The sequence below is a fragment of the Acipenser ruthenus genome, chromosome 23 (assembly GCF_902713425.1).
Source record: "Acipenser ruthenus chromosome 23, fAciRut3.2 maternal haplotype, whole genome shotgun sequence".
NCBI classification, from domain to species: Eukaryota; Metazoa; Chordata; class Actinopteri; order Acipenseriformes; family Acipenseridae; genus Acipenser; species Acipenser ruthenus.
Window position 1 is genome coordinate 26,765,327 of NC_081211.1, and position 22,581 is coordinate 26,787,907.

Genomic DNA, 22,581 nt, shown 5'->3' on the forward strand with positions numbered 1-22,581 from the left:
AGCATGAAACCCGAATCCAAATAAATAAATCAAAGAGCTGCAGAACAGGAACTGAAAGCTAATCTCTCTTCCACATGGAGAATCTGTCTGTAGGGCTCATTATCAAGAGACTGGTTACAATACTGGTTTCTGCTGTAAATCATTGTTGCTGACTTGTGATTGGGAGATGGCGGTTTTGAAGCCCCAATGGTTTTAGTGATGTCTACTGTTGGTAGACAGTTGCTGGTACTGTAGTTAATTCAGTCTCAAAAGGTGCTTTGCTTCAGTGGGACAGAACCTAGGGTTACATTCATCTAATTAAATAGTTCCGTAGGGTTTCTGCATAACTTATTTGGCTGCAAGTAATTGGTCTTTTGTTTTGGTAGGATAACAGCACTATACAATTAAGATATATTCTGCTTGAAAAGAGTTTACAAAGTAATGATAGGTAGAACCCTACATTAACTGACTATGACTATTAGGTAACAGGCTCTGTTCCAAATACATAATTACTTAGAAAAACTTAAACCAGATAAATATCCTGTAGCAACAAATAAATGACTAAATCTAATCTTTTTCACTCGCTGTATTTATTTAAACAGACGTTGAATTTTAAAATTAATACATAAAACCTACCATGAAAATCCCAGCCTTCTTTTTAATATAATATATGGGCTGAGAAGGATGTGAGTGTGGATATATTTTTTTTATTAATAATGCTGAGCTATAACAGTGAGTTTGATACCCAAGCCAAACCAAATAAGCCAGGTTCCAAAGTTCAATTGAGTCTGAAGTCACTTTCCATTGCCTTTGAAACGGTCCACGCATGCAGTATTTCATTTGGGGTGCTTGCAAGCAAAATGAAAAACACTGGAAAAAAAAGATACAATTTAAGATACTGCAAATAATGAAGCCTGCAGCCCTGTGTTCACACCATGCCATTGTGTGTGTTCTCTCTGTCCTTCGTCAGGGAAGATCATTGTGAGTTCAGGTGTAGTTAGGATCTGTTTAATTAAGATGTTACTTTCTCAATGATGAATGCACCTTTGTGTGTATAGTGTACAACACTGACTAATAAATCAACAAACACAATAAAGAAAGCAATCTCCCTGCTATCCAGATTAGCTGCTCTGTGCCTAACCATCTGGTTCCAGTTCCTCTCTATCATCCAGAGCCCACTTGCACAAGATGCTTTGTAACAATGTGGGTTTCCTAGTAAAATGTTTCTTTCCATAAATACACATCATTTCCTGCTGGAAAAAAAAAAAATCCAAAGACCTGTTAAATTAACAAAGCAGAGGAGAAGATGATGATGATGATGATGATGATGATGATGATGACGAAGATGATGATGATGATGATGATGCAGAAGAAGAGCACCATCTTTCTAAAAGCGACGAGTTGACCCTGCAGAGTGATGCACTGTCTGGAGGGGTTGGGGCATCTCTAGCTGCTGCTGTTTGCTTAACAGACACAAAGCTCCTTTAGAAAATGCTTAAGCAAGTGGAACATGTGCTGGAATGTGCCAGGCAGCAGGCTCTACACCACAGCAAAGCACAAGTGTTAATAACGGCCCATGTGTTCCATATTACTGTCTGGCTGGTTTCATTGTGCTCCGAAAAGTCTAAGGGCTCTCTCTATAAGCAAAGTCAAAAAAGAAAAGATGTGCAGCCTTCAATAATGATTATGAAAAAATAACCCTTGGAACTTAATGTGCCGTATCGAACTTGAGCCCCTTTCACACTGGCATGCTCTACCCGGGTCAGAACCTACCTGGGTCAGGACCCGGTGTCATGCAGGTCAGGAACGCGATTTCACACTGCTTTTGATAAAGCAGGGTTGATCTGGGTGACAGACGCAAGTACACAATACGCGTATCAATGCCCCGGAAGCAGCTTGTTACTGACACTTCCATCCAAGGTTCTCTGCATTGAACCATCGGCCCAAATGTTGATTAGAGCAAATGTTTCTTCATCCCTGCTGCAATCTGACTCATGGGGTGTCTCAAGCAATACAAATATGGCTAAACAGAATAAACAGAAATGTTCCTTGTGGAAGTGGAACCTTCACACAGGCGTGGCTGTTTGTTAATTCGTCGGCTTACGAACGGCTGGCATGCATTTTGTCTCGCTCAACCCAGGTCAAAGCATGTCGACCCACATCCAGAGGTGGGTCGCTGCGACCCGTGTTAACCTGGGTACGACCCACGTATGGGACACTGGTAGGAGTGCAAGTGTGAAAGAGGCTTTAGTTTGAAGTTTGCATTCTGTGAATGGAAAATAACATATTCATCTTACAGAAATAATTCCATGAAGGGGGCATTCAATTACTTGAACCTTTAAATTATATACAGTGCTTGTACACTGATGCAATTGAAACATATATCAACTGGACTAAGAACTTGTTTTTGAAACCATGGGTCAGGATCACTTTATGCACTTTATGCAATGTGAAAAACAGGGACAACGGACTCACTCCACAGTCATTGGTGGTTTCTTAGAAAGAACATTCCTGCGGTTCTTATTGCTGGATGAGTAATGGTAAGTGAATAGCTTAACCATGGGAACAACTGCAAAAACACAGTGCAAAATGAGTGTGGTAAACTTTTATAAGGCTGTACTGTCAAAATATTTTTCAAGATTACAGAATAGTTGATATTACTCTTTGCTATTTAAATTTTATCAGGCACAAAGACTTAGTTCTCCCAGATGTTTTACACAACCCTCTGTACTTTTCCCTCTTCCTGGAAAGACCACACATTCCACTGTAGGCTGTAGGTCTTTTGGCAAATGCTTGAGCACAGCTGTACTGTACGTGGATCCTGGCTGTGATTTGGCCATCTTGTTATTATTATTATTAATTTCTTAGCAGACGCCCTTATTCAGGGCGACTTACAATTGTTACAAGATATCACATTATTTTTACATACAATTACCCATTTGATTGGGTTTTTACTGGAGCAATCTAGGTAAAGTACCTTGCTCAAGGATACAGCAGCAGTGTCCCCCATAAGGGATTGAACCCACAACCCTCCGGTCAAGAGTCCAGAGTCCTAACCACTACTCCACACTGCTGCCCTACTACTCCACACTGCTGCCCTGCCCACACTGCTTGTTTAGAACTGAAGGCAGCCAGCTCACTCCAATCATCACTTTGCACTCAAGGCACAGCCACATTTTGAATGTAGAGTGAGTGGAAGTTAAGATCAAATAAATCTCGAAATCTAGTTAAATCACGAGGATGCTGTTGATGCATGGTAAGATATACCGTATTCACGCACTTTTTGAACAATTTTTTTGCTTCTCAAAAATAGCCCGCGTCTTAAAGTACAGTATAGCGATGCATGTATTAAAATCACCAACAGAAGACGTGACTACCTGAGTACACACTGTGACTGCCCGATCTCGAATCATCATTGACATACAGGCAGCCATTTTCAAAGAAGCATCATTAGCTTCATGAGGAATTCAAAGAGAAGCTTTTACAATTTCAGCGTTTCTAACAAACCAGCTTGGACGGATCGGAAATGCTGATCAGACCCCCATATTTTTTGACATGCCAAGCAATACCACAGTTCACAAATTGGGCGTGAGTAATGAGAAGCAGCACATAACTGTAATGCTTTGTGCGATTGCAGACGACCGCAAACTGCCTCCATATGCGTAATTGAGGTTGTATCTTTGTAAATGCAGATTTATTTGATGTTTTTTTCTTTCCTCAAATTCAGGATGGGAAATTTGCGTTGCGTCTTAAATTCAAGGGCATCTTAGATTCGAAGGAATACGGTACAATTAAATAATTTGCTGCATTTGAAGGATTGAAAACTGTACTGAAATAATTATTTGGATTGTTAGTATAACATTTTTACTGGAACCACTATAAAGGCTGGTGGTTTTGAAATGATTATTCATTATCATCAGTGTCTTGCCTGAAGCGCAACAAATTAAAATAGGCTTATGTGTTGATTACAGTGTGCAGTTGCATGGAAACGTACCACTTCAAAATGGTATGAGAATTGTCTTGTTCAGTAGCTTGACACACACATTTTAATACCTGTAGACATGTGGAAAGGATAGCTGCCAGCATTCATGTGGCGTTACATACTGCAAAAGAAAGTGCATGCAGCTGTGCTCCAACTCTGAGGCAGTCGCTGGAATCCCAGCTGATAGAGATAGATTAAACTGCAAACGCAGGGTTAGGTTTCACGCAGATTAAACTTCATATAGGCGTGCGTTTCAGCCAGAACAACAGGCTATCTGGAGAGTCACACTTTCAGAGATTTCCTCAGCTTTATTACATCTGAAAAGTGATTGACAGCACTGGGGAAACCAAGCCTCTGTATGAAGATTAGCAACAGTGTGGCCTATGAGCACACTGTGTCCTGGGCTGAGGGTATGTCTCCACACAATGCCAGTCTTCTTCTGTATCATCCATATACCATATTTTGTGTGTAGCAGCATAACCTTTTATAGCTAGCATATTATATTCTAGCTAATCAGTAACTCACAAGAATAGCCAGATGCCTCAATATCATCATTTATCTTACAAAATCTCTATTCAACATCCTGCCCTGCCAAAAACTCAGGAATCCTGTGGTCATGTCTAGTAGCAGGCTGGGTCCTGTCCTGTAGCTGTAACAGCTGGTGCATGTCTCCTATGTTATTAAGGGTCATTCATCTTCCCAAGCACAAACTGAGTGTGAAGTATCCTGCAGTACCCTGGGATCATCTGGATTGGAAACAACAGCCTCTCAGGTCTTTACTGGATTGAGATCCTGCAATCGGGTAGGCCATGATTACATGACACTTATATTCACTGAAAGCGAATGGTAAAATGAATGATAAATGTATATCCACTATGATTAAGTTACATTTGCAGATTACTATGGGAAACATTTATGGAGAACCTTATACCACGGAATTAGGTATGTAACCTAAACCTCAGATTTAACACACAGAGCACCTCCATTATAATAGAACTCCATTATAATAGAACTTCAATATATATACAACAAGACCTGATGCAATTACCGAGCTCATAACCCTTTTGTTACAAAATGAACTCTTTATTTGTATGGTAGAAGGCATGGCTATTTTACAAAAAAAGTTTGTGTTTGTGATTTTACACTTTGTGAAATCAAAACGACAGCATTTGTAAAACGATATTTGGACTGTGTCACCTAAACATTTGTTGACACAGAAATGAAATAACTTGTTTTCTTCTGCTATTGCTCATACCATGCAATCATGCTACATTTATAAGAAGAAAAAAAAAACCTTACAGCTTTTAACAATTTCTGCTTGAAACTAAAGTTCAGGAAGGCGTTTCTCATGTGTACGTTTTAAACCAATTCAATTACGTACACTGTTAACAAAATGAGACAGTCAGCAGATAATGTACACTTACCCCAAACATCCAACCAATCTGTACAGGTTTAGTTTTTTTTTATGTGGTAAAATAAGTCAAGTAAGCATTTTTTTTTTTTAAAGGCGCTGATGTGGTGGTGAATACAAATGAAGGAATACACATTGACATTCGAGAATAAGAATGTGCTCCAGAACATAAGGAATCACTTTCAATCGCTGTGATGGGAAGGGTCTGTCTGGAGTGGCTCCGAAGCATTCTGTCACGATGGAAGTTACTGGGTGCGTCTGACTTGTCTGCTAGAGTGATATCTACGAGCTAATTCACCTAAAGAAAAGAGGAAAAGAAAAATAAGTTCCAGACTTACTTGAGTTTCATTTTTGATTTGGAGTTTGATGGTATTGAGTTCTTTTAAGGCAGGGGTGGCCAAAGTTGGCCCTTCCAGTCCTGGTCTTTGTTCTTAATCGTTTAATTGAGCCAATCAAACCTCCATCCAGACCCTGAAGTAGCTCATCGTATCACCTGTTAAACCTGGAGTAGAATCGCCCTCCAGGACCGTGATTGGACACCCCTGTTTTAAGGCTTTACAGGATCTTATGAATATTTTATACCTACTTTAGACGAAACTAATAACATAACGGCAACTATGAAATATGGATTGTAAAGGAAATATGGAGTCCATCTCACAAAGCTTTAACCCATGAGTTATATAAAGACATACAAACGCCTTAATATCACTTTGTTCTTTTTAATCAAAAATGTTTTTATATAAATAAATAAAAGCTCATGTTATTTATATGTGCATATATCAATATTTACCTGGTCTGATTGTTTGGATTGGAGCCTGCAATCAAAAATAGAGAAATAAAAAGAAAAAATAATACACGATGAATACTGAATAACCTTTCTCTCAATTTAAATCTGAACAAAAGACAAAGTGCATTCCATTTTCATCAATAAAACGTTTTGTTCTGGTGAACATTTATAAAGCTTTCTATATGACACGCTACATATGTGTTTCTAAACCTTTAAGAGAACTATTTGCTGCAGAACCCTTGTAACTGCAATTAGCTGAGGCACTGTATACAGTACGTGTCATGATAATAATATCTGATAACCGTCAAAGATGCACAGTGGATGATGATGGTTTGATATGGTTTTAATCCCCTTCCCACTCATCAGATTCACAATCTCCAGGCTTTACATAATCTCTAGCTACTGGGACTGTCATCCTGTCTCTTCATACTCTTGGCTGTCACGTGACAGGGTCCAATAAAGACCGACTCAGTATAACAGCAGTAATAATAACCAATCTGAATACTAACTCACCCTCATGGCTGAGTCTTGCCTGACGATACTTTCTGCAGCCTCGTCTCCTGCAGTTCTGGCTGTTGATGGCAAGAGAAAACGTTTGAAACCAACAGTAGGGCATTTCTGTCAACCTGTGTGAAACTTTCGGTTAAACCATCTGGTACCAGAGTTAAGACGGCAGCAGGAATGTTATCTCAGGCTGTTACACCTGGTTTAACTTACCACTTTTCATTTCAATAGATTTGTACAGGACACCTCTCATTTACAGTCAGGGAGCAGGTGCAGGTCACCATGCAACTACGTTAGTCACAAAACCATCGTCCACAACATCCAAATGCTCAATCAGAATTCTAACATGAAACTATAAGAAGTCAAGCAGATATAGTGGATACTGAATGACTGTTCATGCTGTAGGGGTTTTATTCGCCTTCGGAGGATGCCCCAGTAAACCACAAGCCCTGACAGTACAAATCAAAACAACATCAGAAATCTGAAATAATTTCAGACAATTTTAAAGTTGTTATAAAACAGAGCACAGCTCTGTCCTGAATTTCAGCAGCACACCACTGGATTGGAATGTAAGCAAAGACACACTCTAAACTCGTCCTGGTCAGCATGTTATTGCATTCATTCCACTTGAGTGGAATAACAAAATTGTTAGATATAGCCACGCTTGTGGTATAAAAACATTTACTCTAGTTCCTTCAGCAGTGTTCTGATTGAGAACTGTATATGGTGATAGTCTTACTTAGAGCTACTGTATATGGTGATAGTCTTACTTAGAGCTACTGTTCAGATCAACTGAATATAATGACTCATCTCAGCAAGCACATGCAACTCAGACATAGTGTTAAAATTATTTCAGTGACATCCAAAACATCTAGCATTTTAATTAACGGAAAGGTGAAGTATAGTTACTCCACAGTTACTACACCTCTATGTAATACGACTCACGTTTCTTAGTTTAAAATAACAGCTTGTGAAATTATTCCTCAATTTGATATAAAATGCCACAAACCAGTCCCTTCTGTAAAAAATGAAAAGACTGAAAGGATTCCTTACCAACAGGCTGTATGATTGAGCTGACTGCGAACACCACTCCATTGGTAGCCATCATGTCTGCTTCAGCCACTGGGACCCTGTTAACATTTACAGTGTAGTTCCTCTGAAAGAAAATGAAATGGTCTCTCTTTAGGACAACTTGTATCTTTAGACACAAACTGCAGTCAAAAAGCACTCCTGAGATCTATAGTCGAATATATATTATAGTCGTGGTGGCCTCATTGTCCCTAACTATAACACAGTGGTGCATCTAGAAATACTGAAAGAAAGGAAATAAATTCAATGACAAACATTTCAAATAAAGGTCTTTACACTTATCACCCTGAAGAGATCCACATTCTCCCATCAGTGGATGATGTGGACACCAAGTGCTAAAGTGTGAAGGATCTTTTAATGGTCTTTAGAAGTTTTTTACATTTACTCATGGAAAGAACTGCATTATCAGAATACATTCTGTCTCTCTTTTGTTAATACTGTTGATATATACTGTACAGATCTGTATGATATAAAGAAAACTAAACAACATATTTTTCCTACAAAAGTAAATAAATAGACAGAATTCATGTGTTAGATAAGAAGTGCTAATACTGTGTAATTGATGCAGTGGGCAACTCCTAATTCTTACAGAACAAAATATTCAAAGCCTTTAGAAGCAAGTGTGAATGCAAAGAAAAAAAAGATATCATTTTTCAGAAGAAAACTAGCAGGAAATCCTCTGGACACCTATGCGGCTTCAAAGTAGGCCTTGGTTCTGATGACTGGAAGTGAGAAAGCCGTGTCAGAGATGCTCCTCCGCTGTGCTGTCAGTCCTGTGAACGTACCATGCTCAGTTCAAGCTTGTCACCCTGGAGAGACTTTAGCCTGGTGTAAGATCCCACTCCCCCACTGACCAGGAGCTCCTCCCCAATGTGGTACTTCAAGAGGTCAGACAGCTGCCGTGAGTTACCTGTGTGAGCCATGACAAAAGAGAAGTCTGAAACCACCACCCTTTGAGCTGTTTCTCACTACTGCAGTTAAATACATGTACAAAAAAAAATCCAGATAGTGGTAAACGACATGCTTCCTTAAAAAAAAGACCCCTAGTTGTCAATAAAGCACATATCTCTTGAGACTTAGCCTGGGCCAGTTGGACAGTGGTACGCCGTATGTATTTTTTGGGATACCAAGTTCGATTTTCCTTCTGCGGTATTAGTGGACAGTGTGAGATGTAATAAACACCTCAAGGAATTACTCACATGACAGTAAAACAAATACTTGAGGAGTGTGAACTTCAGTTATCTAAGCATCTTAAAGAGCCTCTGTTCATATTTCTTCACTGTATCATCATTATTTACATCTGCTTAAAGTCATTGTCGCATGGTGTTCTTTGTTTATAATGCCAAATGTAGTTCAGGTGAGTACACCATGTTTACACATTATTATAAGAACAAAGGCCATTAATGGTAATGTGCCAGGATACATCGGGGAAACAGACCACGGCTCATGTTCTTCAACTGACAGCAAGCACAACGTTTCTAGCAATTCAACACATTTAAGATCACCCTGCAAATTCAATAAGAGGCTCCATTAAAATCTCAGCTGATCTGATCAAAGCATTACCTCTTATCTATGATCCACGTCACCTTCTTGAAGAATGCTGTTTTGGTCAAGTTTAGACTTTAAAACGTTTAAATATCTAAATATACAGAACCCCGACTCTTAACTGATTGTACTAAATACAAACAGCACTAACTACTAAAGATGTGCTGATACTCACACACGCACTTGTAATTGCCTTTAAGAAGTTTACAGCTTCAGTACAGTACTAAAAATGTCAGCACCCCGGATGAGAGGAAAATTAGTATCCAATCAGCTTTTGAAACACTCAATGTGGAAGTTCATTACCCTAGATAGGTAGCCTACAAAGGAGGGGGAAGGACAGCTTTTCTTGTTTTGAAATCAACACATTAATGAATGGATGTATTTAATACCTGTTGATAAATACTTCTTAAAGACAATTCTGAGTATGAGTACCAGTTGACAGCAAACCTCTACTGAATATACAGCATAAGAAGACCATTGAGTTTGTGGAAATGTAAGCAGTCTAGCCCATCTCAGTTTGGTTTCCCCTGCATTTACTGAATGGTATGCAGCGTTTAACAGAAGGCAGTGTGAAGAGTCATTACCCATGAGCTTATTCAGCTCCCCGCGAGGCATGGCGCTGAATGCTTCATTGGTGGGAGCGAAGACTGTGTAAGTACCCTGCTGGTTTAGCATCTCTGTGAGGCCTGCTCTCTGGATAGCACCAACCAGTGTGCTGCAAATTCAAGACATTAAAACTTACTAAGATAAACAGGAACCTGTCTAAAAAAAAAAAAAAAAAAAAAAGAACTTCAGTGGCTCAAACTGCAGTAGGAAGAGGCAGAACAAACGCCGGATGATCCACAGCATTGGGCCTTCTTTAAATTAAGCCATTTTTAATTTTTTTTTATGGGTGTCATATCATAGTTTTGCTCTTCTTTTTAGATTTGTTGCTTTAAAAAAAAAAAAAAAAACTTAAGACATAAAATGAAAAGGAGCTATTAACAACCATCGCCCAAGCGAGTTGACGGTCTCCTGGGTTTCTGCCGGACAGACACTGTATTCCTGCCTGTTAGCATGCAGCGGACTGATGGGAATGCCAGCCTCCTTTACCTGAAGCGATTGTCTCCCTTCAGAACGTCCATGACAGTGCCCACGGGCGGAGTGAGGACCTTGTCTATGTGAAACAGACTGCCATACCGCCCTTTCTTGTCATGGGCTGCAATGCAGGTGTTCTCAATGCACACAGCCTGGGGAAGACGAATAGAAAAATACAGTACAAAATAAACATAAATAAAAAATAAAAAAACACACCCAAGCCAGGACCCTGCCCCATGTGTTACACCGTGCAAGCAGGGTGCAATTCAGAAGCTCACATTGCGGTAAACAAAGACTCTCAGCTTCTTTCCTCCCAGAGTCTCCAGGACCTGTCCATGGTACAAGTGCTTGGAGGACAGCTGCTCCTTCACAATATGGTTCCTGAGGAGCCTCTTCACTTCTGGAGTAACTCTTAACGTGGTATCTGCAAAGAATGGCATAATAATAATAATAATAATAATAATAATAATAATAATAATAATAATAATAATAATAATAATAATAACTCTGAAGATGTTTTCTGAAGATGTACTCATTAATGCACTGATGCAACTTGGCTGGTTCTAACATCCCTACCTTTGAAAGCATCGTTGGTGGGTGCCAGCAGGGTGACAGCCTCACTGCCAGTCATGTGGGAGCTCAGGCCAGCTTGACTGAAGAGATCCAGGGCTGTGCTCACTGTGGAGCCTTCTGCCAGCTCAGCGAGGGTCTTGGCTTCAGAGAAAGATCGCAGGAGCGTGAGAAGGTGTTACCAATTAATACTCAATGTTCTTTTCAAACCTCTCTAATCCATGTGTCGTCTCAAAGCCTGGGGAATTATTTTTAAATGTATTCCTTTCATTCTGTGTTGTAGCAGCACATTCAAATCACTGAAGAGCTGCATCTACAGTACATTTTGTCATTTCCAATCCATGCCCACCAAATGGAATAGGCGCTTCAAGTCACATGTGTGACCTAAAACTTGGAAGATATATTTTAAAATGACCAACAAATTAAAAACTGCTTGTGATCTTATTCTCAAATTTACCAGCATGCAAAAAAATAAAGTTTCAGAATAATAACCAAAACCTTCCTTAGTCCCACAGGTTTCTGTTCCAGTAAACTCTACAAGGCCAATTCTTACCTGAATCTGGGATGAGGAGCTCACTGATGTAGTGGATGACACCGTTGGTTCCCAGGTGATCCTTGCTGGTGATGATGGCTTTGCCGTTGATGGTCATCTCAGATCCATCGCAGCCCACCTCCAGGGCAGTGCCTTGCAGGGTCTCCATGGGTGTGCCTGCCACGATGGATTCTGAACACTGGACTGTCTTCAGAATATGGTAGTTCAGCAGGTCTGCAAGAGACAAATGCACAAACATTCCACTTCACCTAAGAGAACACCCTTGTGGAGAAACAGATTTTTCTCATTGTAAATGCTCCGCCTAAAGGAACAGGAACTTCACTTAAAAGAACACCTTTTTGGCACCGCTAGCGATTCGTTCACAACTGATACAGTACTGTTTTGTAACCTGATAACTCATCATCATCACACTTAAATTCAAATTTAATCTCTTCAAATGTGACTCGCCATCGCAAGAGTGTCTTGAGGCACAGTGATTGGTTTATTCCATATTTTCAGAATGCTACAAAAAGTTGGAAATTGTTCGAGCTCCTGAAAAAAACCTGATTCAGACACAAGTCACCGAGCAAGTTGGTGTTTTCTGTTCTGGTGAGTTGCTTCACCACTCAGTAAACTAATTTTGTGCATGTCTTGAATATTGCTCCTGTACATAATTAATCTAGAGCCACCTGTGTAAATACATTATGTAATTAAGCATGTTATTGCATTGTAACTACAGTATACATCCATATGTGTAATTACTGTGTTGTTACAGCTAATATCAAATCTTACTGTTATCCATTTAACCCTTTGGCAAACACTTGAGATGGTCGTTCCCATTGATGAAACCTTTCATTTGATCACAAACATGCACATTTTATTCACATTTTCTTCTACGGTTACATCCATAGACCATATGTGTTTGTAATCCCCATCGAGCAGCATCTACCTTTACTTACACTTTAACTTCAATAAAAACCCAACCAACAAAACAGCTCCAAATGCACTCCCCCTCACCTTTCAGAGCCACAGGGTCTCCCAGGATCCTGTTGAGGGTTTCTGGGTTGATCTTCTCAAAGGCCTCATTGGTCGGAGCAAAGAAGGTGTACTGTCCCTCGCTGTCCAGGACCTGTTCCAGACCAGCTGCGGCTACAGCCGTCTGCAGCACGTTGGGGGAAGGGGGTGGGGGAGAAGACACAAAGGTATCAGTTGGTTTAGTCATCTGTACAGCTGACCCAGCAAAGCTACTTAGTCTGTGAAATAAATAAAACATCTAAAAGAGGCTTTGCACCCAATTTGCTGGTTGCTTGTGGAGTTGTGTATGGAGGCTGGCTGGCATAACGACCCTGTTTTTGGATCCCCAGGAGCCTCTCTGTTAAGGTTACTGCAGGGGGTGCTGTAAGGGGGAGATTGGTAAACTCACACTCAGTGTCTCCAGCAGGTCGTCACCCTCGATGGATTGCTGGATGGTGTTGGTGATGGCTGTGATGACCCGGTCAATAACGTGAACGACTCCGTTGGTAGCGTGTTGGTCCGCTTTCATGAGACGGGCACAGTTCACCGTCACAATCTGCAGGGAGAATGAGACCCAGTTATAACCCTTCCCCTGTTGGGCTTCATGCTCTGTTACAGCAGAGGAAGGAAAGCCAGAAACCAAGCCCTCTACTTGGCCATGCACTCGAAAGCAATTGAGAATTTCGTTCGCTGAATGTGTATGGTTGGACTCAATTCAGTATACCCTTGCAACAGCAACGGATACAACAGTCATGGTCCTGATTCAAAAAGACAATGCTATAGGCACTTGAATAGTAATGCTGTGCTTGTGAATGTACTGTAAAAAAACTGTTGAGTATGGCTGTTGGTTGAAAAACACATCCTTTGTCTCGTCCCTCTGTACTCCAGTCGATCCTTAATTTGTCTGTTTAATAATTGATGAATTTCTGTCTACAGTGGCTTGCCGGATTCATTAATGACAGTTGTCTATTCAATTATAGGATTGTCTACCTCTTTTCAATTAGAGCTGAAACAGTGAGCCCTGTGCATAAAGCTTTAAGTCATAAATCATTTACTGAATACATAAAATATGATTATGAATACAATGCAGTTTAATATTGATGAAACTGTTCCGGTCTGTTGTAAAGCCTAGAAAAGTTTCTGAAATCTAAACCTGTATTATATTGATAAAAAGCCAATAATAAAGGCTGTGAAGACCAGTTGTAAATGAGTAATACTCGCCCCATTGGGATAGTGGTGAATAAGCACGTTCAGATCCTGGTACATGGACGGCACGACCATTCCGTGCTTCAGGTCTTCAGTTGTCAGGCGTCTGTTCACCATGTGGTAATGAAGTGCATTCAGCAGCTCAATGTTCACATTGCTGACAAGGGCATCCAGGATTTCCTGCGGGGCAGAGCGAAGCAGAAGCAGAGTTATAAAATGTATTGGTAACAGCTCTCCAGAAGCTTCTGCTTCAAGTGCCGACAGGCTTTGTGGCACTTCCAATTCTGTGTTTGTTTTCTAACAAACAGCTTACAGCTTCTATGAATGGACAGACTGCATTTGTAATATTTTAGTGAATTGGTAAGTGTTTGACTTGATGCTTTTATATTATCTATATTAGGGGGTTTAATCGTGACATGTTATATTGATCGATTAATCATCCTATCTACAAACGATTCATCGATTAATCACACCCGTTTGCTGGTGATATTTGAAATTGTATTGAAAGACATATTGTGAAATATTGGGTATGCCCTCCGCCATAGCCCACAGGTGTGATTAATCGATTAATCATAAATCCATTAAAATCCCTAGTTTAAATGCATTTGTAATGTTCAGCATGAAAGATGTAACTGGATCTTGTGTGTGGCTGCTGCCCCACCTTCTCAAGGGTTATCTCAAGGGTTATATCCTGGATAATAATATATACAATTGCAGAAAAGTGCAAATCCCTTCCCTTGATTATTGTTTCATTTCTACTTTTCCCAGGAGTATGATCCAGGTCCGATGACAGAACCTGTGCAATAGGTACTGGCTGTTCTACACTGACGAGAGCGGAGAGCGGGGAACAGAGCAGCTCTTACAGCGGGCAGGGTGGACCAGGCTTCGTTGCTCGGGGCGAAGATGGTGAAGCTCCCGGGCCCCTCGATTTCGGGCTGCAGTTCGGCTCTCTCCGAGTACATCTTGGTGGTGGTGGCTCCTACTACTCCCAGGGTGTTGTAAATGTTGGAAAGGGGAAGCGCTGGAGAAAGCACAGAACGGAGAGGATTTTAAACAAGGACAGTGAGAGATAGATTCACTAAGATGAGCTCAAAGAAATGGGCTGTTTTGAGAAATCAGCTGACAGTCTGCATCAGGTTTACTAAAGAATAATCTACAATCAAAGAGCAGTATAAATACAGGTGCAGTGTACAGCTCTCCCTACCTGAAGGACAGCCTTTCTCCCCTTGGACCTTTTCATACCCTGGACAGCATTCATAGGTGATCACCCTGCAATGAAAAGCCATTATTAAATGCATAGAAAAGTTGAAAAAAACAAAAACATTTCGGTATGTTTAGCATACCTTTGTCAAGGGAAAGTGGAGGCTTTTGATGCCAAGGTAACTACTCTCATTTATTTATATTTAAATCTATGAATGTGCTTGTGACGTCATTTATTCCATAGTTAATGATGTAACAATGTACTGTTCCTTTCTATTTAAACCTTGAGACGTCATGGTATTCTCCATTTATTTTCCTTTATTCTTCTACATTCTATTAGGTAATCCATGTTCTGTTTATTTTTTGTAGTGTTGGTTCATTTACTTTTTTTATTTCTTATGTTTGATAGGTGACTCTTTAGCAAACACTGTAACGAAACCCTAATCTCAGAAACTCTTATAACAGACTAAGCATGCTATGCCTGAAGGAACAAAATGTACATAGACCCAGTAAAGTTTCAATTTACGAGCTTCAAATGCCAATTACAATAACCAGACACCCAGTTATTATAACCGTCTCTATTCACGATCACAATGAAAGGTGAAGTTGCCATTAGAACATAATACTGGGACAGGGTTCGAGTCAGAGCTACATAAACATCACACACATATTTTTTTTAACACACTGAAAAGCAACGTTCAATGCCAAAGTCAGTGTGCATGTTCATGTCACAAAGTTGTTTTTTTTTGCTCGGCTAATTCCATTTTTAGCTCTGCAGGTTTTCTTGCCTCAATGAATCGCACGCCGCTGCACCAGATAGTGAGGGGGGCATTGTGGGACAGAACCAAGCTCATGGTTTGTTCGTTCTGTATTAGGCAATGCAGCTTTATTTGTATGAGAGCATGTACTAGAAGCATTGAAATGACACACTACCTTACTAACATGTTAACTAATGGTGTTCATTTGTTTTTGTTGTTGTTAGTTATTTAATATACATCAACCTGTTTATAAACTAATAAAAAAGGTATAATAAAATAAAACCTGATCCAATTTGCTAACCGTTACTATAGTTACATCTTTAATAAACACTGCCGTTAAACATTTTACTAAGGTAGATGTTAACAGAGTGAAAAACCCCTTTAAAATAAAAGTATGACAATGTTGTATGGCTTCGAGAAAGACGCTGGCAGCTGGAATGAAAATAGCATGAGGATGACAGCACTTCAGATTCCATTCAAAACTATTAGTCAGCCGGAAAGTAAAGAATTCCTCTGTCCGCTTGGGCTGTGTTTTACTTGCCATGAAATCCCTTAAATCACTTTGCAATCTAAATATTTAGAATGAAGGAGCTCCCCAGCACAGTACAGGACCAGCTTACGCATTTCAACATGTAGAACTTGCCAGGGAACACATTAGCAATCCAAGCTCTCGTCTCTTGAGGTTTTAGTCTTTACTGTAAGAGATTTTAACTGCACACATGCCACTGAGCCTGGGAAGCCCATATTTGAGCACCCTGGCCATGGATTTCATTTCACACTGATGATTCCACTTTTGTCTCACATCTACAGTAACAGGGCTGTGTTAAGATGGCCCCTGTTGAAGAGGTGAAGAAGGTGAATCAAGGCACAGCTGAAATGGTTCTCTATCTGTCAATGTTTCTTTTCAGTGGATGGTGTAACATGTACAGTAGATATAAAAGCAGTCCAGGCTGAAGAAAGTAGTGTTCTCTTAGCTACAGCTCATTAACACTGACCTCCTTCTGCTTTCATTCTAAAAAATGCAACAGTGACAATTACAGTAACTTAATGGCTTTTATTTTTATTTTTTTAAGTTATGGAGTCGGTTTAGTCAGGGATGAGATCAAGCACTGTGGGAGTACTGGGTCTGACTCAGTATCATTTGGCATGTTGGCTCAGTCTCACTGTCTGGTTTTCTTAATGGAGAACATTTATTTACATTGAACACCTTTTGGGCTTCACCTTAACATACAGCTCTGGTCAAAGGTTTTGCGTCACCCTATAGAATTACCTAATTTTGCTTCATAAAGTCAGATGAAACCTGCTGAATAATGTTACGTTAAAATATTGAATTACATACCCTGTGTACTATTATGGCTTCCGGTAGTCTTTTGGAGATATCATGATGTAAAAAAAAAGATCTAAATTATGTTCATATATATATATATATAAATTATGTCTCAATTAAAAAATTCTAGGTGATGCTAAACTTTTGGCCATAGCTGTAATGTACAAGTGGAAACGTGCTGTATTCACAAAAAAAAAAAAAAAAAACCTTTCTTGATTTTAGATTAAGAATAAAGCCTCTATTTACTGCAAACCTTGCCCTTATAACCACAACAACCTGATACGGGCAAGGCAGCCTCAGCATGCACAATCCTTGAAGAAACACAGCTTGTCTTTATAAGTATAGAAATGTTACATCATGCAGACTTTGAACTGTGCCCCAATATCTTCTGCTTCTATTTGATGTGATTGAAAGTAAAGGGAGTGTAGTTACGTGATTAAAGGTGCATGGAAATCTTGATCCTTTTGTCTGGAACATGTTCCAACACTTGTCGTTTCACCGCTTGTTTCATGAGCATACTCCCTGCATTGCATAACTTTAATACTTTACAGCATTTTTTAAAACAGCAAGCCATCCAGAACTTCAAACATGCCTTGTTTTGTGCCAGTTTGAAATCCCTCTTTTCTTTTTTCAAACTCAGGTGAAGGCAGCCCAGTCTGCTCGGTCGCCTTGCATAACCCTCCAGTGAGTGCAGAAGTGTACACTTTTTAACTTAAACAGCCGCAATGCTGCTGAGAAAGACTGAAACACAAACAATGTGACAAAAATGTGTGCAGGCGGCTTAGAAGTGAAAGTGGATTATGACAGCGACGGTGCAGTGAGGTGAGCTGTGCACTGGGGAATGCATTGAAGGTGGATGGATGGATAAACAGAGATTATGTGTGTGCGTGTGTGTGCGTGTATGTATGTGTGTGTTTGTGTTGGGACCCACAGGCCTGCATGCAGCTGCTTTCTTTAACCATGTGACCTGTACCTCTCTGAACCCCACCTCCCAGCTCCCATACAAAGAGAGGGATTGTTGGGTCTTCCACTCAGCAGGACTCCATACCACAGCTTCCTGTGCTCTCCTTCGGAAAAAAAAGGGTCTAAGGAGAGCTTAAACTCTTACGGCCAAAAAGAAAACATGCAACTGAAGCAGAAATGCTCATTTTTGAATGCCAAGTGAAGTCTGCAAGACGCCATGCAACTGCTTTTATGGGAGAAAAAGGAAATCCCCTCACGAATCTCCCCATCCAGCCACTAAACCATCACATTAACAGCTTTGAACAAAAAGAAATAAAGAAACGCGTGGGGTCTTGCACCGGGATGTACAAGCTCTCTGTACAGCAAGAAAAACACCATTAAAAAGTCATATGAAAGCGATTTTGAAATCTGAAAACATGTGGTTTTGCAATCAGACTAATATCCTCCAATTCCAGTAAGAGCCACGATTTGTACCAATCAGGAACATGCCAGGGCTTGGCAACGAACACACAATCCCTTGTCTTCATTTTGATTTGATATGTTTCCTCTGCCACGTAGTGCTGAGCACATTCGCAACATAACAACAAAGCAATCAATGGAATTATGCTCTTTATAGTTACAGACATCAAAACCTACTGTCCAACCAAAACGTCCCTACCGTAGCCACCTAGAAATAAATGAATTGTGTTGAGTGGGGCTTGGGGTGGATGCTGGATACATAGAGGATGCATCCCAAACGTTCATAGAGCCGAAAGTCATTCCACCAATAAACCTGAGCTGAACATCTGCTTCACTTCTGCTCATCAACACGGTGTCATTTGGAAAAGTGTAAATCTATTGAAGAGCTTGTTTGCTCACACGCAGGTAAAATGCCACACAACCTTCATTCATTTGCCCCGCTACACTGATATTGAGAGTAAGACATGTATCTCCACGGATGAGTCTGCTGCATGATCATTTAGCAAGAAGGGTTTCATTTGTTAACTTCAAGTTGTAACATTCATTTTACAACCACAGTTAATGCTTCACCATAGAAAACCTACTAGTTTACTAGATATTTAATGCATACAGTAATAAGAATGTCAAATGTTATATTGAATTTCTCTTTACAAATCATAGAAATTATTCAATACAATTAAGAAAGGTAAACTTTTTTTATTATTATAAATGCAAATGGCTGTCTGTAGATTCATTAGTAACCATTGCCATGCTGTGCAGCTGTGGTGAAAGGTTCTTTATGAAAACACTTTGCTTAGAGCAGGGGTCTCCATCCCTGGTCCTGGAGAGCCCCTATCCAGCAGGTTTTATAGCTGTCTTTCCATCATCAGTGGCTAAAGATCTGGAACACCTGTTAATCTTGACTAAGTAAGCCAACAATTGGTTCAATTAAGTAACTGAGAGATTGGTTGAATTGAAAACCAGCAGCCACGGTATCTCTCCAGGACCAGGGTTGGAGACCCCTGGCTTAGAGTGTAAGATGTGGGATGTCTTCATTCCTGGAAAGCCAATTCTATGCATACTCAAAAGGTGCTTTCATTGGCTCGATAATAACAAGTACACATGTTCTATAAATTGACGACAGAAATGTTTAATGTGAAATGAATCTGCTTTTTGTAAACTTTTTTTGGGGGGGTTGTTTTTGGAAACCAGCTGATGGAGAGGTCAGATAGGTCCCCAGACCAAACCACGAGTCTCTGGACAGAAAAGTAGCCTATCACAGTACTCTTCAGAGCTCCATCACCTCCTGCAGTAAGGAGTCTCAATTAAGCTGAAGAATGTCTTGCATGATTTGGAACAGTTTCCAATTTCAGTCCCAAATTACACTGAAAACAAACTGCTGACTGTGCTTTGTTTTACTTCATTTGAAATGTCTCTAATAACCAGGCACTGCAATAAACAAGCTTCATGGGATAATCTCCTTAATGACAAGCCGTTATGGTTACTTCGACTAACTTCCTCGGATTACAGTTTAAAGGAAGGAATGCACATGATTTGAATCCTTACAAACGTTGCTTTTCCGTTGAATCATGCAGCCACTTACTTAATCAGGTTTAATAACTTCCAGCATTGTGAAAAAGCAAAGTCAGACTCCTATGTGGAGAAATTCAAATTCGTTTTTCTTTTTACTTTCCAGAGCTCATCCTGCCAGTACACCCAATGGGGCACTGATGAAATCATATACATAATGTAGCTCCTGTTTTGGGGAACTACAGTCATTGTTTTAAGCTTGTTGAAAGTTTTGTAGATGAAGGGGAATGGGCACATTTAGAAAATGACATATTCCTGTTAGGAGGCTTGACAATATCGGAGTTTTATCATAACACTAGGATTCTAAAAGGACTGTGGTATAACTTCTTATTCAAGACATCATCTTCTCCAGGAGTCAGCAAACTGTACAAAACGGTAGTCACCAAACATCATGTCGGTGTACTGGTTCAGTTCTGATCCAGAACAGAACAAACCCACTTAATACAGCACAAGTGGTTCTTTGTCTCCGATCCAAGAACAAACCAGAACACAGCAGCCTTCTCTTGAAAACATACAGTATTCAATCATACTTCTTGTGCACTTACAGAATACTCATGACCATTTCCCTGCTTCTTTGGGTTCAAGACTAAATTAAAATGGTTAACATTTAAGACAGAATCGTTTAGTTCTCGTTCCACCTTAAATATGTTTATCAAATGAAACATTAACTTATGACTGCTAGATATAAATTATAGAAAATATCATAAAAAGAAAATAAAAATGTCACCGTTTGTTAAAATGTACCGGAATGCCCTGTGCCATCCTTATCTGTAATAAGCCTTATCTGTAAATACTTACGTGGGCTTGCCACAGATCTTCCGGTGATACCACTGCTTGCAGTTTGTGAAGTATTTCTTATTGCTGCCTTGGACCTGCTGCAGGGCGCACACATTGGGGCTGAGTTTAAAACAAAACAACAACGAGTATTAGATTCATCAAGCTAGCCTTGCAAATACACTGTGGAATACTCGTGCACCCCAATATTCTAGCGGCAGTGTGTACTGCAAACATACCGACACCCCTCTCCTCTTTATCAGAGCTCCAAGTCTATATATTTGTTTTCCCTCTTGCAGAATTATTACGTTGAAAGCAAGAATGTCCTTTTTGCCTGTTATTTTTAGAAGTGTAACATGCACTATATACCCAGTATCGTGGAGCAGCATTACATTTGTGTCCTAAGTTGTAGCAGTATTCACACAGTCAGTCTGATCGTGCAAAACTGTCACGTTCTAAGTTAAAAAGGTAAGGGTCACGCCAAGTAGGCGACACCAGAAACCGTGCATTAAAAAATCTAAAGTAATTTAAATGTACACAACGGGATAAATCCCTGAACTAAAGAGTTTCCTACAAGAATGTCAATCGAAAGTATCAATATAAACAAACTAACAATGAAGTGTTAGGGAACAAGTTTCACGTGAGCAACATACTACTAACAACAACAACAACAACAACAACAACAACAACAACAACAACAACAACAACAACAACAACAACAACAATAATAATAATAATAATAATAATAATAATAATAATAATAATAATAATAATCACATTCAGTTAATTAAACTACAAGTGAAAATACCACTTTGGGTCAAGCTGAACAAGGAAACGTATAAAATGTGGATTCAAAACCGGAAATTACATAAATAAAATCTAACATTAAGAACAAAAACAAAAACAAAACAAAAGAAAAAACAATAACAATATAACAAATATTTTTCATATCCCACCAAAATATTTTCTTAATTCAGTGAAATACAATTTTAAATACCAGCTTTTATTGCACTAATAATAATAATAATAATAATAATAATAATAATAATAATAATAATAATAATAATAATAATAATAATCTCTGTTTTAAACCATAAAAAGATACCCGTGCATACCCATGCTGTCTTCCCCTGATCCGACTGTGCTGGAGCACTTGCTGGTATGGAGACTTTGCAGTGGTTAATGCCACATAAAGAGCAAGCGCGAAAGTTAACAATGCCAAATGCTTCATGATTCTTCTTGTCCCTGGTTGTCCACCTCCACACCAGACACAGTGCCGGGGCTCTATATACCGCAGTGACAAAGGATTTAAGGGGCGGAGAGAGGTTGGACCAAGCAGTGGGCAGAACAGAAATATTTGGACTCAAGCTTCCTGAGGCTATAAAGAATGACACCGTGATGCATTTTCACTTGTAGGGTTTCAAGGGAAGAAAACACTCTTTACAAGTTTGGACGACTACTGTAATTTAGCAAAACTGAGTATTAAACCGCAGTGTAACTAATTTTGCAAAAGCTACGCGCTCTCTGTATCGAGTAAAGTATAGAGTAAAAAGACTCTTCAGAACGGCGCCCGCTTTCCCCCGACCCCCCGACCCAAACAAGGAGCGCTTGCCTGTTTTCCAGAATAGCAGCGCACTTATAAAACAAATGTTTAGTCAAACATAAATGTTATGCAACATATTTTAAACGAACGTTTAGCACTGAAATTTACACTGTAATGCTAAGTTTGCGAACCCTTTTTTGTGCGGGTCCAAAGTGTAAATGTATATGTGAGTCCAACATACATATAGTCAATCAGTAGACATATTCATACTCTCGTGTTAATATTCATAAAG

The 22,581-nt window shown here is 39.7% G+C and overlaps 1 protein-coding gene across 1 annotated transcript; it reads right to left on the reverse strand.

The window, feature by feature from the left end:
- Positions 1–5,023: 5,023 nt before the first annotated feature.
- LOC117413010 (transforming growth factor-beta-induced protein ig-h3-like) lies at positions 5,024–22,033 on the reverse strand. Its single transcript, XM_058997049.1, has 17 exons — positions 21,862–22,033; positions 20,771–20,869; positions 14,901–14,965; positions 14,560–14,717; positions 13,712–13,876; positions 12,900–13,046; positions 12,494–12,635; positions 11,498–11,710; positions 10,951–11,088; positions 10,653–10,798; positions 10,390–10,526; positions 9,882–10,012; positions 8,538–8,662; positions 7,717–7,819; positions 6,673–6,731; positions 6,163–6,187; positions 5,024–5,670 (listed from the first exon to the last, which is right to left on the reverse strand). The coding sequence occupies exons 1-17, from the start codon at positions 21,975–21,977 to the stop codon at positions 5,618–5,620; spliced, it is 2,022 nt and encodes a 673-aa protein (XP_058853032.1). The 5' UTR covers positions 21,978–22,033; the 3' UTR covers positions 5,024–5,617.
- Positions 22,034–22,581: the final 548 nt, after the last annotated feature.

Coding starts and splice junctions, on each gene's coding strand:
- LOC117413010 (XM_058997049.1), bottom strand. CDS start 21,977: ATGAAGCATTTGGCATTGTTAACTTTCGCGCTTGCTCTTTATGTGGCA. Junction 14,966..20,770: donor AAGATCTGTGGCAAGCCCAC/GTAAGTATTTAC, acceptor TTTTCATTGCAG/GGTGATCACCTATGAATGCT. Junction 11,089..11,497: donor GCTCCTCATCCCAGATTCAG/GTAAGAATTGGC, acceptor CTTTCTCTGAAG/CCAAGACCCTCGCTGAGCTG.